The following is a 17,714-nucleotide window of genomic DNA, read 5'->3' on the forward strand; positions in this document are numbered from 1 at the left end:
ACTGTGTAACAGTTGCAGTACAGTTATTAGTGTGCATGTTTAAGGGGAATACAGTGTGCAAGAGCAGAATTCCTTGATGCACAAACACTTAAGATTGCTATTGTAATTTACCATGTTTTTTTGTTTGTTTTGCAGTTTTACTAAAAAATGTAAAAAGAGAAGAAGAAAAGCCTTTCAGAGACTGTGCAGATGTATACCAATCTGGTTTTAACAAAAGTGGGGTCTACACTATTTATATTAACAATGTCTCAGATCCTAAAAAGGTAAATACTTGTTTTATTTTCTTATTTGTTAATATGATGTTGCTTGGCCTTAAAGGAACTTTTGGAACCTTTATTGAAGTTCTCATTCTGCAAGCTATTTTACTAGTATAAATAACTGGGCCTGTATTTGATATTGAAAAAAATACATTCGAGTAAAAAAAATGATAAGCTATTATTCGAGACATTCTTCTTTCTTTCTGACAGAGAATCCTTCCTCAGTTCCAACATACACTCGATAATTAACTCACTTCCTCCCACTTGGCAGGTTCACTGAATCAAACAATGGCTCCAAATAAATCTACAATAAAGTTTAGAAGAGTATTAGTAAAGTGCAATAATGAGGAAGATGTTGGGAGGGATTAGCTGGTAGCACAGAGAAAGAAATAATAGAATGAGCAGTTTTTAAAGATAAAGATTTTGAAAAATCCTGTTTCTCTTGTAGGTAGCAGTGTGGTTTTGGCTGTAAAGTATGCTGAATGTTAGCAGTGTTTGAAATGACAAAGCATATATAATCCTGCCCTTCTCCAAAAAAAAAATGGAAAAAGGTATCTGGGAGGATTTTCTTTTTATAAAACTGAAACATTAGTCTGTAAATGAGACTGTTTTTTTAGAAGGCTCTGGTTGCTAAGGTACCTGAAGCTAGGGACATAAGAGAGTAACCTAAGCCTAACTTATATGTTGAGGAATTGTGGCTGTCCTTCTGATGGGTCACTATTAGGACCAGCCCTCCAAAGGGATAAGAGCTGATTACCTGGGAGAGGAAAATATAGTGGTGTCCAGAAAGTGGGCTGAACAGGAAAGAGGGAAACACATCTGTCTGGTGAATTTATTCTTACTGAATAAAATGGTAATACTGCAAACAGAAAAAAACAATAACAAATATTACCAATGTTATTGTCTCTAGTAATTTTATGATGTTATTAAAACATGTAAAACATATTTCTAAGCTTAATTTGTTTTTATTAAAGGCCTTTTGAATCCTGTAAATGTCAAATGTTATATTTTACTAAGGAATTAGAGTTCTTTATAATATCAGTAGAATTGGGATACGAGAGTGCTATGGGCAAAGATTAATATAAATCTGGTGAATGTGAATGGAAAAATAATTGACAAGACATAAAATACAGACACTTCATTAAGCATTACTGAACACGACAAGAACAATATAAGCAGTTCTGTAGAATCTGTTCCATTCCAAACAGAGATGAAACATCAAAGTCAACTTGCATTGCAAGCTGGCAATGGTTTTTCTTAGCTTTATTAAAGCTCATAAACCATTCCCTAATGCTGAGTTGCAATGAAAAACAGTGACTATCTGAATGCACTGTGGCACTTATGCTTTCTGGTGTATTTACTTTAACCCTCTTCACCAGTAATATAAGGACTGTGACACTATGGAAGCCACACAGTGTTTCTGCTCTATTCCTGTTTGCAGACACTGCTGTCACTTAATACAGGCAACACAATTCAGCTGATATCATTGCCTTATATTTTCCTGGCGGATTCCAATTTTAGCCAGAAAATGTGGGAGCGTGTGTGTGTATTGAGGGCATTTCTGCTACCACTTGTTTCTTTCTTGCCCTAGTAATAACACAGCAAGAGCTGATCCTGGGCACATTCATGTTAGTCAAGTGAGGAATGTGATTGCTTTAACAGATGGTTTTTCAGACATTAAGATTGTATTAACAGTCTGCAAGTTAGTGCTGTGCAGAGATAGCGGAACCAGCTTCAGCTGAGGTAGCTTCAAAATCACATGAATGCAGCACTGTGCCAGTAATAATTAGCCCAGAGGTAGCATCACGCTGACACAGTTAGATTGCTCTGGATCCTGATAGGTACTTCATGCAGACATACCCTCTTGTTCAAAACCAGCTTGTTTATCTGGATTACCACAATGCATTGCACAATCCTGACATGTTTTAAGAGGCCTAATATACTGTTATCATCTGTAAAACAGCCACTGGCAGCTGTCTCATTTATAGTAATTTTATAAGTCAGGTCACAAAAATATACCTTAATTTCATTTTACTTTTCCTGAGGGATAGTTACTAGAATCCTGACATCCAACAGAGGATATCTCTTTGTCACATATACGTATGTTACTGCCAGTTCTTTTTTTTTTTTTCTGCTGATTTTACCATCATATATTCATAGAAAATTATCCTCTGTGCTTCCAGCTCCTTATCATTTATATAAATTTAGATATGTGTATAAATTTAGATTGCACTTTTTCTTTCATATTTCTAGCTTCAGAAGTTCATTAGTTTAGCTTATTAGACTTCCAGCCCTGTATCAAATATTTGTGATTCATTTGTGCTTAAAAGAATCTTAATAATAGTTCATATTTTGAGATGGGAAGAGAAAAATGTAGGCTTATTAAGCTAATTAATTGGCTTACTTTGATTTGTGTGTGTGCAATGCCTAATGGTGTTGATAAATAATTGTCCCTAGGCGACAGTGAGAGCAAAGGCAAGAACAGTCCTTTCAGTCCCCTGCAGACCTGGTTTCAGCTACCAGGCTGAAATGAGCAGAGGAGCAATGGGAGAGAGGTTCTCACCATTTTGGAGCTGAACGTACATTGTCACCTGGTCTGAGCACATACAGAACCCCTGTATCTTTCCTTGGATCAATGTATTTGACTCTCCTACTGTCTCCCCTAATGCCCTCACAAACATGACTTCTAAAAACTACTGGGTGCAGTGCACTGAAAATGTAACATTATAATTGCTGGTGGGGTCTATATGCATATTTTTTTTTTTGTGCTCTGCAAAAGCAGTTCCACTGCGGTCACGAATGCAGCTCCACTCCTTTCCCTCTACTTTCTGCCTGTGGACATCCTAACAAATTGTTGTTGATGGTGTCTCTGAGCATATTTTCCAGAGCTTTAAACCATTATGCATGCTAGTCCCATGTATTGTGGAAACTGTCATCATGACATGGTTAACTTCAGGCTTCTGCACAGCAGACACATTGCCTGAAGACATTGACATTAAAGACATTGCCTGAAGATATTGACACCTGTCAAATGGTGTGGTCTTGAGCTTGTTGCTCCATACCAAAATGTAAACTAGTGATAAATCTAAGATTTGCATAAATAATCCCCTACTTACCTTTTAGGAGCTTGAGTACTTTTCCCTTAAAATTTGCATCTAAGGAAGGGCAAGAGTGCAGTGCTTTAGGTGCTCTTTTAACCTATATCAGGTTATTTTTTTGACATTAAACTCAGAATCTAGAGATGAATAGAAATTCAAAGTCACTTCTCTTCATCCTTTTCTTTTTTTGGCAGAGGGTTAAATATCAGAACATGTTAAAAGGTGTTTAATGGCTGAGTGCCCTCACTCTGTCTGGGATGGAAGCCAGTCCAGGACATTTGCTGGCTACAGCTACCCACACTGAACATCTATAATCAGCTTGGCACTCTTGTTAATATGGCAGGTGTTTATGTCTACCAGTGTGGAAAGTGCCAGACCACACAGTGATGGCTTGTGAATAATGGACTGCTGATAAATCTTTCATTGTGCAGACTTCAATTTTAATTTGCTAGAATATTCAGAAAACATCAAAGCTTTTTTATAGGTATTTCGTTATATTTTAGTATGAAAAACCTATCATATGTTTGTGCACGTCTTTAAAATTACTTGTCTTAATACAATTGAGGATTTAATGATTTAAAAGTTGGCAGTGGATTTATGGGAGCTTGAAATGACTTATAAAGAAAGTAAATCCATCATTTAGAAATTCTCACTCTAAATCATACTAAAGAAATTAAATCCTGTAGATAAATGTTTTGACTCACAGTGTCTTTCCCGAAGGAGGAATTGGGCCAAAATGTTTGTCTAGCAAATTGTGGTTTTCTTGTGGTTACCCTTGATCAAGTTCACATGTTTGCACTGTTCGGTATCCTGTTTCCTTCCTATACCTACACGGGAACTTCACTCAGCATGCCTGCAGCAATTTAAAACAAAGACACTTGCACAGGATGACTAAGACAATGCTTATGAGTAAGAAAGATTCTAATTGCTTTGCCTGAGGGTAGAATATTGTTCTTTAGTGAACTGAGGAATGTATTTTTATGTAACTGAATAGTAATCTTGAATTTGGCAAAGCAACTTAAAGCTTTCACTTACCGAGCAGTCCTGAATGGATCAACTCGTAATGCAAATGCCAAAAGCTAAGCCAATGGGGGATAACTCTTCAACTCTTTTACATGTCAATGTCTTACTTATAAGGAGGGAAATAACATTTCAACAACACAGGCAAATTATATTTAGGGTACTTGCAGTGCCTCTATGGCACTGATGAGTGCATGGGAATGAAAGTCAGGGAAAGTTTATTGAACAAGTAACACTGAGAAATGAATCTTAAAATCAAGTGTCATACAAAAATAGGAACAAAAATGAATACTACCACTTGCCATATTCCAAGAAAAATGAATTAATAAGCAGTAATTGCACTTTTTGATCATTTATCCTCTTTATTTTTGAAAGAATAATGTAAGAAGAATGAAAATGAATAAAAATTAAATGTCCATCTTGATTATTATTGTTATAATTCAAAGCAAAACACAGGAATATAATCTGTGCTATATTTTGGACTTCCTGAATGTGTATTTTCTGTAAGAATTCCTGAAGAATCTTTCCTAGACAGAATGACACTGTTAAATAGAAAACATCATGATCACTGAAACACTCTTGTTTGTTAAGAGGAAGTGAGTGGTTGCAGGGATACTGCAGAAAAACATAGAAAAGGAGCACAGAGGGAATGTGAAGAAGAAAGCTGAGAATGCAGAGGAAGATGATGGGGAGATGTTCTTGAGTAATGTGCTGAAAGCAAACATTGAGAGAATTACACTGAGCACAAGTAGAGCTCTGGTCATAACCAAGTGATTAAAGATACCATCAAGGGCATAGGCACGAATCCGTAAGAAAATAATTTTCCTTAGTTCTGTCATTCATAAATAGTTCTCTCTCTCCTTTTTCCCCCTTAAGATTACAGAATTCCAATGCAAGATTTGTTTGTTTTAATTTTTTAATTTTATTTTAATTATTGCATAGGTCTTTTGCAATATGGAAATTGCTGGAGGCGGGTGGACAGTTATACAGCACAGAGAAGATGGAAGCCTGGATTTTCAAAAAAGCTGGAAAGAATACAAAATGGTAAGGTGAAAAATGTGAAATAGTTGTACAGTTCGTAGTCATGTTATATTTAAAATAATACTTCCTGTTATCTTAAGCAGATAGATTGTCTACAGTGAGGTGGTGTGGTCCTGCAGTCTTTCATGAGCTACCTTTTGTCATGTCTGTTTCTTTTGAGAACCATATTTTTTTTACTCAGTTAGTTGGGTATTGTTTCCCATGACTTAGGGCTTCTTTCGGATCAGTTACTGAAATTAAAGTGAGGTCAGGCCCAGGCATACGCACTAAATAATATTGCTGTCTGTCCTTCTGAAGTTTTGACTTGCTGTGACATTAAGGGGTAATAGGCATGTGATGGTTTTTGTAATGTATGCATGCTCCCAGCTGAGGGGAACTACTTCAGAAATTGGAGCATCTCAGATAGAAATGAAAAGTTTTATTGGGGCTTATCCCAAGTCATACAACATGTCTGCCAATCAAGCTAATGTACTGGAAATGTTGATACTTCGAAAAGGATTAAAAGAAAATAAATAACTTACCAAATTACAGATGACATGACTTCAGCTGGCTCTTTTTTTGTTGCCAATTTAAAAAAAAAATATATTTACTCCAATCTAAATAACTTCTGATTATTTTTTTCATTTGCTGCATGCTCAGACTTTCTGATGGAGCTCCTTTGAGTCCCTGAGGACTGGTTTGGATTTCAGTGACATTCCCTGTAAAGTTTTCAGAACTGTGTTATCAGCCTGGAAGAGGATAATCTTTCCTCCAGCAGTTTTCAGAAGGCACTAAATGAAGAGAAGATATAAAATGTTTAAATATAAAAGCAATTTTAGTTCAGTAAGGATTTCTTTGGGAAAAGGTTCTGTTACAGAACATACCATTTCAGAAATAGATACAATATTAGATTATTGAAGCAAGATGTCATTTTGTTTTTAAAGGATGCTTCCTTTTCAATATTTTTATATTACTTGAAAGCATAAATTATAGGGGTAAAAACTAGCCATCTGGGTCAGGTCTCTGCTACTATGGATAACCAGAGGATGTAATATATTTCATAATTTGTAATATTTTAATCTAGCAGGAAACTTGAAATACATTTTACTTTATTTTAGTTCAGAGTCAGATAAAATATTAAACATCAATTTATTTTAGGGAAAACAAAATTTGAAAATTCTACCGGTTCTACTTATGAGAAAATTCGGATTTGTATATGCAACCTAAGTCACTCTCTATACATGGGCTGGTTTAATTTATACATATTTTACAAATAATCAAGACCTATTAAATTTTTCTCTCCTGTGCTTCTTAGACCATTTAATAAAAACAGATCATACTTTTAAAGTTTTCCCATGTGGCCTTTTTTCACATATATCCCTTTACTTAGTCACACATTTTTCTCAAATTTTCCTTTAAAACAGTGTGAGCCTGTTCAGGATCGATTATGTTGGGTTTGTCTAGCTCAAGCAGTCCAAATTAGTTTTGTTTCTCTTTAGGAATGCCATAGTCTTCTAAGAGACCACTTTTATAAAATAAAAAGGATCTGTTTTGGATTTTTACTGATAGCTATCCTACAAGTAAGTCATGGGCAAGGACTCAGGCCACCAACCTGCAGTACTGCTAATGCCCTCACAAATTAATGCCTGTTCCAGTTTAGGAGGCCATTGTACATTTTCTCTGACTCAGCTGAGAACCTTTTAGCAGGTAACTTAGGAAGGGTGAGCATGGAGTATTCTCTGGGAAGATGAGTGACAGTGCTGCTGTTTAATGTATTTTCCAGACACCAAAAAAAAGGAAACAGGTTAAAAGAGAAATAAAGCAGCAACAAATCTTCTGAAAGTAGGAAATTTACAACATACATACATTAATTGTCACAATGTCAGTGATACTACAGTAATAGTGATACTAGCTTTTTCTTCTTGTTCTTTTGCATCAGTTTCCCCTGACTTCCATTCTCCACTCTGTAAAATGAAGTTACACTTTCTTTGGTAATTAAAGCAGTAGCTAATCAATACAAAATTTTTTATGCATGTTTATTGTTGTGAAAAATTGATTATAATGTCTTCTTCCTTAGAGGCATATGTGCTTACCAGTATTACCCAGTTTTGTTATTAGTCTTGTGCTGTGCCTTTGTGCCATTGGATCATTTAATTTTTGTACTGTTTGTTCCAATAGTAATTGGAAGAAATTCAGAGGAAACCCTGTGAGTTCATCCTCCCATACTTTTCTTATCAGCTCCTACTACATCTCTTCTTCCACATTTTGCAATGGATTTTCCATTATACTATTCACTGCTTATCAGAAAAATATTAAAAGTAGCAACAAATAATTTCTTTAACAACAGCAGCTAAGATCACCCTGCAGCAGGTTTCAGCCATTTTTCATATTTCCTAGTCTGAAGAATGAGTGTAAAACACTATTACAGTTTTGACCTCTAGAAAGGGAATATAATTTTAAGAATTATTGCTTACCATCTGTAAATCTGAGCTGCTTTTAGAAGGGGGATTTCCACAAGCTTACTTTCTAAGACACAGTTTCTGGCATTAATTAGGCAGTCATTATCAATAATCAAATCCAAGCAAATTATTAGCTCATGTGATAACTTGGCTATCAAGAGTTTTTGCTCAGTTTCCAGCTTTTCAGTTCTTGGATAAATGAATCTTTCCCAGTTACTGTCTATTTTTGCCAAATCAGGTGATGGATTGTTGTATTCCCTATGGTTTATTAATTTCTTTGAATTTCACCAAAGTTATTCTATACTCAATAGCCCAAATTCACAATCAGTTTCCTAGAGCAGCTTTTGAGGAAACATGTTTATTGGGGATTTCCTCAGACCTTTAAAATTATTTTCTTTCATTCTGTCATTGGAGAAAGACTCTCCATAGGTATTTGAAATTACGTGCCTTAGCCAGCCTGCAGTAATTCTTTTCCTAACCAGGTCTGGTTGTTTGATTTGTTGGTTTTTGTTTTTTTTTTTTTCTTCCATATGTCAGCATTCAATTGTATTGCATGCTTTATTGCTACAATATTGTTATTTTCCTTTCTCTGATGAAAGAAAGCTATCATTTTTTTAATTGTTCACCATGTCATGAATTATATTAGGATCACTTGTATGAATTAGACTCATAGCTAAATTTCTCACAGCTTCATGGCAACTGCCTCCTGTCTTCCTGACTGGCAGCTGTTTCTTCTTTTGGTTCTCTGAGGCAAGAATGACATTCAGCGGTGAATTACACACCCCTTCATCTCATGTTCCTGATTAACATCTAAGGATCTAACATCAGTTCAGTGGTTAATACAAATCTGCTGCCAATTTATCTCAGAAATCACCACTAGGATTTGTGTGTGCCTGAAAAGCACACCTACAAAACCACTTCCATTTCTGTTGGCATTTCTTTTACTTTTCTCAGAAAGCTGTTAGGTCAGATTGATGGCTAGCTCTGCAGTGCCATTGTGGTATGATGACAGAGCAAGATAATTTATGCTCTTCCAAGGCTTAAGCTCTGCAGCACTGAGATCACAGAGTTGGTTAAAAGAACTTTCTCAAGAAGTATTGCTGTATGAAGTTCTAGCAGGTGTTTACATGATATTATCTAGAATAATCTGACTTTCAGCATCAGTCAATTTTAACTAGTATAACAAATCGGGTGATCTGTATCTTTTGCTTACCTAAAAGACAGCTGAATATCTCTTCAGACTGTAAATCTTTGATTTTCTTCAAGTCTTGAAGGGTTTATACTTCACAGAGTTCACCTCTGAGTAAGCTCTAGTTTGGACATAGGTCCCACCCTTTTCCTGGAAGACCTCCTAATTTATGACAGTCAGGTTGCTGGTCACCTCATGTTTTCACCTCACCAGTCCTTGCAAGTCCTGCAGACTGCAAGTTGGTATTTGGGCATATAGATGTACCTGAATTATTCATAGCAAAAGCTACCATTCCAGCAAAAGTTTTATTTCTTAGCACACTCTTCCAGTTCATTCTGAAAACTTCCAGATGTTATTTACATTTAATTTTTATTTGCAAAGTGTCTAGCTCCTGTTTCAGACTATGGCCTTTTAACTCCTTTTATGGTCTCCATCTGTTTTAAGTCTTATTTTAATTTATCTTGTGAAGGTTTCAGTTCCAAGATTCAGTTTTGTTATTATACTTTCTGCCTACCTTTTCTGTCTCTAAACTCTATATTGCTTCAGTAACAATACTAACTTGCGCTTTTTTCTTTTTCAAGACAGGTCCTCACCACAATTAACATTGTGCTTGACCTGAGCAAAGAGGCAAAAACTCAAGCTGTTGTGCTGTTTCCTTTTGTAACATTAATGGATTATGGCTGTTTTCTGTTGCAGTTTTGTCCATTTAAAAAGAGTGTGCATATTCTTTTTTCTCTCCAAACTCTTAAAGAATCAAACGACTACAGATAGAGCTCCAACTCCTTCCAGTCACATTAAATTGTTCACTTTCTTTTGAAGTGAGAGGCCAATTGCATACAAATGAACAATGCATGTTTTAAATATGTTTATATAAGCCTCATGATTCTTACTCCATTATTTTAGTGGAAAACAACTTCAGATGTGTTTTCCTTTAAACAAAAATTACATAAACCATGTGGCTTGTCTGAGAAAAATGTTCTTGACAGAAAAAATAAATTTGCTCATAATTTGAATGCTCATATTGTGGAAACATTATCGTAATTCTTAGTTTTGTTAAAGCTAACTATTCTGAATTAATTTTAAATTCTTTTCTGTTTAAGTATTTAAACTACGTTATGCATTGATATGGCCATAAAATTTTCTCACTTGTTGCATTCACAGTAGTCTAATATTATTGATATATTTGCCACATTCCTGTGTTCTTTAAATAAGAACTCAAATACTATCAAACAGCTCTGAAAGTAGTAACACTGTTCTTCCTGTGACTATTCCAGATTGAATGGTTTTGTGAAAAGCTCATATTTTGGATTGTCGTTCATGATAAATTTTTGCATTTAGACTAGAGAAAATGGACCTTTATTGTCTAGTGGAAAATGTATATATACATATATATGTATGTATGCCAGCTACAGATTCCTAGCTATGAACAGGCCTGTGGTTTTATGACAATTAGAAGTTTCCTCCACTGGTTATGGCTTAAGATATAGTCAAGTAATCTATTATTTTGTCACAATCAGTAACTTAAAGAAATATAAGCAAAGCAAAAAATATTACACTTAATGTGCATATGTTTGTTGATTGATTTGATAGTGACAGAGATTTTTATCTTCACTCTTATTACCCCCAGGCTGTTTGCCTTTGAAGATCGTCCACCAGGGGCAAAGATATATAATCATACAAAGATAAAGCTGCTCCTAATGGTTAGCTAACCAGATTTTTACACAGCACTGCCTTGATTTCAGAGCTGAGGTTTTATCATTAACACATGGGTTGTTCTCCTTTGCTTTTGTCTGCTTAGCAGAGAAGCAGAGGTTGTTCAAAGCATGTCTTCACAGTTTCTCCTTTCCATGAGGAGGTATTTTGAAGATAATGTGGGAATAGGAAAGTAATACGGAAAGTTTTGTGGAAGTTGGAAAGCTTTCATAACACTGTGTGTACTACATCCATCTAGCTAGCTAGCTAGATAAATAGCTAGAGGAATATCTCATAATTTCTTCTGCAGAAACAGTTTCATGTTCTTTCCCTGTCAGTAGTCTGAAAAATGTTCTAAATGATGTTGCAACATCAACATGGCCCTTTCTGCAAAATGAAGGATTTGAGGACAGGATGGATCTGTGAGAAAGGCAAAAACTAGAGAATGCATGTCCTTGGAAAAGACAGAAGGCATGTTGCTTCTGTACCGTAAACAAACAAGACAAGTTGGGAGTGGTGGTGGCATTGAATTATGTTGCTTAAATAAGCAACATAAAATAAGAGTGAATTATGTGAGTACGAGGGGATAAAAAAGCACACTTAGGACATGAATAATTTTGTAACATGTTGCCACAAATACATTTCTGATGATGGTACACTTCAATGTCATGAGTTAGTTACATCTGAAGAAAATCATTTACTTCAAGGGACTGGGATAGATGACATGGAAGTAATTTGTTTCTTTCAAATATTTACCAAGTAATCTGGACATAAGGAAATGATTTTTGGTGACTGGAATGTGTATTAAGATATTGTGTGAGTAACGCCTCTCATGGAGACCCACCCCTCTGTGATAAAAGATGACATGTCATGCTAGTTTAATAAAAAGTCACTTCTGACAACAACTGGTACTCAGATAATTGTCACTTTCATCAGTGTCATAAAAAGAGCCAGCATGTACTCTGCTTCTCCTGAGATCTAAATCCAGCATGTCCAGTGGAGACAGACATGATACCAAAGCAGTGAGGGACCACACTCAGTTTTCTGAAAGCATGTGCATGAAATTTGGTACTAAGCAAGGCTTAATCTACAGTGTGCATTTCAACATTATGACCTCAGAGAGCAAGAATGAAACAGTATTTGTTTCAGAGGGCTTTGGATCTCTAGATTAGGCACCAGAGAAGGTGTTACCACACAAGGAAGCATCTTTATTTTGGGACATATTTTTGGATGCAAAATAATGCACAATTTAGTTTTGGAACACAGTTGTGTTTTAAATGTGTGATACTCAGCATGGTCTTCCCTGTGCAAATATAACTGGAAAAAAATCAGTTTCAAGACTTGTGTTGACACATGGCTACATACTTGTGCCTGTTCTGCAACAAGTGTTTAGTTTAATAACATTAATGTATGCCACTTAGACTCATGGGGTCTTCCAAAGGCTCTTAATATAACCATGTAAGGCATACCATACATATAAAACCTAATACATTTTATGTAATGATATCATTACATAAATATATCATTACATAAATGGCCACAATGCCTGGTAAGGCCAGGTTGGATGAAGCCTTGCATGGCATGCTTTAGTGTGAGGTGTCCCTGCCCATGGCAGGGGGATTGGAACTAGATGATCTTAAGGTCCTTTCCAACCCTAAGTATTCTATGATTCTATGTTTCTATCATGATTCATCTTAATTATGCTAACATCCCATAGCAGAGCACCATGAGAAAGATTAATGCTATTAAAGATACTTTTTAGTCAGAAAATGCAAATCACAGAATCATAGAACAGTTAGGGTTGGAAAGGACCTTAAGATCATCTAGTTCCAAACTCCCCTGCCATGGGCAGAGACACCTCACACTAAACCATATCACCCAAGGCTTCATCCAACCTGGCCTTGAACACTGCCAGGGATGGAGCATTCACAACCTCCCTGAGCAACCCATTCCAGTGCCTCACCACCCTAACAGTAAAGAATTTCTTCCTTATATCCAGTCTAAACCTCTGCTGTTTAAGTTTCAACCCGTTACCCCTTGTCCTATCACTACAGTCCCTAATGAAGTGTCCTTCCCCAGTATCCCTGTAGGTCCCCTTCAAGTACTGGAAGGCTGCTATGAGGTCTCCATGCAGCCTTCTCTTCTCCAGGCACAAGAATCAGATGAGAATTTAAGAGGTTGTTTCGCGAATCGGTGATTCAAACATTTAGTAGAATTGTAGCAGAGGTCCTACTAATTGATAGTTGTGTGCTTTCATCATGGAACAGCTTTTTCTTCAGGGATGAGCATCTCCTGCCTGATCTGTTCTGTTTGGGTCTCACTGGAGGAGCCCTTCACTTTGGGGCTAACATGTAAAATTAGCACTATAGCATTCTGACCTTGGTGTGAGTCACCTTCTGTTCTTAAACTATTTAGAGCAGCAGGTGAGCCAAAGCAAGAGAGAAAAAAAAAGCAATCCATTAAGTCTGATGCTTGGGGCATTTAGGCAGATTATGGGGCAGAGATTCAAATCCCTGATCAAATTTAGATACAGATGGTTTGACCACTGATCTTCCCTGTAGTATCTATGCTCCTAGTCATGCACATCTTTGCTGTATGGGATGAATCAGTGTCTTTTGAAAAGAGAATTAAGCCCTACCTCCAAATGTTCTTTTCACCTGAAGTGAAACCAAAATTTTTTGTGCCTGTATATTCCATGATCCATTCAGAGTGAAGAAGGTGGTTTGGGATACAGTGTCTCAGTATAAATTTTCTGTGTATGAAATGCTCTCCTGTTTTTAGTTAAACAGTAGGAAAGCTAGTTTGAAATCAAGGCCTGTGGATAATGCACTGTCTGTTCTATATGGGTCACTGTAGGAAACAGATGTCTGGGGACCATTACCTAGACAAAGGAGGTTTGATAAACTTATGCTATATGTTTTGCTATATGTTTTGCAAAAGAAAAAGTTAAAACTGAACTTCTGTAGGCCTACTAATATATTTGTTCTAGAACAAAGAGCAACAGCCTGAATTGCTGCAGCCTATGAAGAAGGTTTTGAGACACTTTTCAAACTTGGAATAATTCTACACCCATTTAATTCTATGTCAAGAATTTAGGGGTTTTTTTAGACTCTGGTTTTAATCTAAACATATTTTTTGAACTTGAAAATAAATATTATTAGTATTTTATAGAAATAATTCTTAATATTTAGCATTATTAGGATATTTGTTCTCTGAGGAAGTTGAAGTAATTTCTATATACCATATCTTTATTTAAAATATTGTAATGAATAATTCAATGTGACGTAAATTAAGATGTATACTGATCTTTTTAGAACTTTTCTTCATAAACAGAATCTATTCCACATTCTCAGCTAAGGCAAAAGGAGCTGAATATTCTTTATGGCTTCTGAGAAGACACTGCTGCTGTAAAACACTGATTTATTATCTGCTTTATTCAGTGACTTGTCTGACAGGAGATGAACCCATAGGATATATTGACTGTGTCTGGTTTCAATTTTGTTTTGTCTATAAAAAGTCAAAGCTTCCTATGAGCATTATCAGACAAAATAAATAATGTAAGAGAGATAATTGTTTAATGAACTTGGAGTAACATGATTCAAGCCAAATACCCCCACAGATTCTGCCAAAGCTAATAAAACTCTTTTGCACCCTACTTGTTATTTTTGAATAATCATCAACTTGTAAATTCTTAAGGTCATTTTTAAAACAAGTATTGAAGCTTGTTTCTTTGTACTCATGAGTGCCTTAGTAGCTTTGACTGTTAATCATCATGCAATTGGAAACAAACTGACATATAAAATGTATAAGATTTATGAAATTATGAAATCATGGACTCTTTTCTGTGATTCCTGGTTGTAAATGCTTTAGTGCATACAAAAGAACAACAAATTACAATTTATTTGACATAACTGTTGTTCACTGTATCAGATTTTACACAATATATGATATAGTTATAGGCATAAAGAGACATAAAACTCCTTTGCTTCATCCTAGTACATCTGAGTCTTTCCCTATATTCTCCCAACTTCCAAAGCGCTAACGAGGATAATGTAGGAGACCTCTGAAAACTTTTGTAAGTTTCTGAATTTTTCCCATTAAATTGAGCACACTTTTGGGAACTTAAAGGGTCTGATTTGTCACTCCTTTCAAAAATGCTATGGAAATTTCAATGGAAAATGAATATATTTGTAATAAGATGTAAATTTTAATAATTAGGTCCTCTACTTGGAAACATACAATGAGGAAAATATAGAAAGTTAATGACAATATAGTGTCTCATAGTCATTTAAAATACAATTTTGGAACAGTGTTTACTACCCACTGGGTTTCAGAGGGACTTAAAATGTAGTTAACTACAAGCAAACACATTCATGAAATACAGATGTTCCTTTTCCTGGAAGATTGACAGCTGAGGATGACTTGGAGCACTTAATGTACTTACTCGAGTTTAAGTACAAAACTTTAACACAAATAAATCTGAAAGTATTTGCTATAGCAATATGAATGCAAAAAACAATGAGTATGTTGCCAGAGTATACATGTACTGGGAAACAAAAACATTTTATGGCAGCTATGAGTCTGAATAGGTGAGTCTCAATGTCAACTTCTAAGATTCAGAACTATGCTCTTAGGCATTCTCAAATCCAGACTCCTTGTCTGTAGAAGATGACAGGCATGGTCCTAGCCAAGGCTGAAGCCACCTTAACACTTGGGAACCCAAAGATTTAAGCAGCAGGATAAACATAAATGGCTTGTGTTTATATCACTAACTGAAATGGTTGCATTTCCTTACTGAAATTTCATTACTGAACAACTACTAAATTGTCTCATGAACAGCAAAATTAACGAGCTCTGCTTTTCTGTGGATTTTTGTCCTGTGTCCTGCATAGAAGTCCTATTCTTATTATTAATAATCTCCTGAATTCCTATTATTTTCTAAGAGCCTCTGTGGCAATAGCTTGAGTTCCCCTTTTATGTCCCTCAAATCTCTCCCAGATATTTAAGGATTCTCTAAGGCAACACATGTTCAGCATCTGCACCTGGCTGCCTGGTGTGCGCCTGCTGATAGGCAATTGAAATAGGCAGCTGCTGAGTTCTCTCTTCAACATTTGTCTCAGCAGCAGCTCATCTGAGATGCCAGTTCTCCTGAAAACTCATTGAACTTTAAGTTTGTGTGATTTCTACCCCAACCTCAAAAGTGTTCAAAAAATACTGCACAAAAATAAAGGACAGGTGGGCATAACAATTGCAAAAGCTTGTTTTCCTTAAGCTTTATGGCTGAATGAAAAAATAAAAATTAAAAAAAAAAGATATTTTAGATTTGATTTGATTTTATATTTTATACTTTGAAGACTACAGATCTTGAAGGCAAAACAAATGAACCTGGCACAACCATTTTCTTTGCCACCCTCAGGACTGGAAATGAGAACGAAGGTTTAATGAAAATTTTCAGGGGGTTTTGTTAATTGCACATCATTCTCTTCTGTGCACAGAAGCATCAAGATAGTAGTGTTTTTGCAGCAGTGACAGTCTAAGATACAAAAAGGGAAAGCTGTGCAGTTAGAAAGTCAGCCAAATTATCTGGAAAAACTAGCAAGCATGCAAGTCTTTCTTTAGGTTTGAAATAGTGGCCGTAAACTGCAGACTAAATACAGGTTGGAAGCAGTAGAGTTTGGCATAAAATTATACTTGAAGAGATGGTTCCCAGCTCTGTACTCAACAGAAATGTACTGATCCTCTCTGTTTCAGATCTATGAAAGTTTGAGTGCTTGTTTGTTTATTGTTTTTTCCAGCCATATTAAGTGTTTAAAAAAATCCATAACTTCATAGGAACATTCCTTACTTCAGAGATGTGTTTTGTATTCCACTTACTTTCTTGGTTTTCTTTTCATATAAGCAAGGATTTTATTTAAAAAGAAGTTGCCCTCAACAAGAAAAAAAATAAAAATCACTGTTAGTTTAGGCATTTCTAATCTGAATTTCAATATTGTAGCTCCTTATAGTAAGATTCAGTTTTTTCTAACTAATGTGGTAGCTTTCCTCATAATTTTATATTGCTTTTTATATTCCTCCAGTTCCCTTTTACTGCAACTTCATTTCCTCTGGTCAGAAGAACAAACCACTTAGTGACAGATTTTCATCTTAGTGTAACAGTACATGTGAAAAGGGAGAATGAAGTGTAAATGTGAAGAAGAAAAATTATTATTATTTCAGAATAGTTATATACGGTGTCTGGAGTTTATATAGAACACATATGGGAACACATAATGTTAAAAAACCCACAAGTATTTCATCCTGAATAGACTTCAATCTAAATAAGACGAATATAATTCAATAGAGCCACAGTTCAAAGGGGAAACACCTTAGCTTGGGAAAAAGGGAGAAAGGATTTCCTGAAAATCTTCTTTTAAAGGGAGACAGCTGATAACAGTAATATATCCTCTGTGAATCAGAAAGCATGTAGACTGCAAAGAAACGTACTTTGGCTGGTATATGAACACCTATGCTTCAACTTCTACCTTCTGGATTTTAGGGAGACAAACTGTCTGTTAAGTAGTCACTGTAGAGCATATTTTGTCTTCCTGAGACAAGTGGCAATGACCAGTGGTGAAAGAGGATATCAGAGACAAACCACTGATTGTTCTGGTATGACACTGCCAAAGCTGTTAGAACAGGAGAGATCATGTGTGACAGTCACAGGGCAAAGAGAGAAGGTTAGAAGATGGAAAGGATCGAAGGAACAGATAGCAAACAGTGAAAACATACACAAGAGTATGTCAGCTGTAGACAGGGTTTATGCAGGTGGGGAACAAGTTTTGTGTGTTTTAGGAAGCATACATGAAGCCAAATATGCATGTAAATGTAATCAAAGCAGTAGGTGAGAGATATGGAAGCATCACCAGGGGAAATCTTGAGGAGCAGAACTTCACACTGGAAGACTGATGTCAAAGCAAGATATCACCAGTATTGTCTACAA

At 35.8% G+C, this 17,714-nt stretch overlaps 1 protein-coding gene across 2 annotated transcripts in view; it reads left to right on the forward strand.

The window, feature by feature from the left end:
* ANGPT1 (angiopoietin 1) overlaps positions 1-17,714 on the forward strand; it is a 163,436-nt gene that overhangs the window by 104,241 nt on the left and 41,481 nt on the right. For both annotated transcript variants that reach the window (XM_031050547.2, XM_005150920.3), the window contains 2 exons: positions 136-263; positions 5,318-5,419. In XM_031050547.2, the coding sequence (XP_030906407.1) occupies positions 136-263; positions 5,318-5,419 (230 nt within the window). The remainder of the gene's footprint in view (positions 1-135; positions 264-5,317; positions 5,420-17,714) is intronic.

Source organism: Melopsittacus undulatus, chromosome 1 (assembly GCF_012275295.1).
Source record: "Melopsittacus undulatus isolate bMelUnd1 chromosome 1, bMelUnd1.mat.Z, whole genome shotgun sequence".
Lineage (NCBI taxonomy): Eukaryota > Metazoa > Chordata > Aves > Psittaciformes > Psittaculidae > Melopsittacus > Melopsittacus undulatus.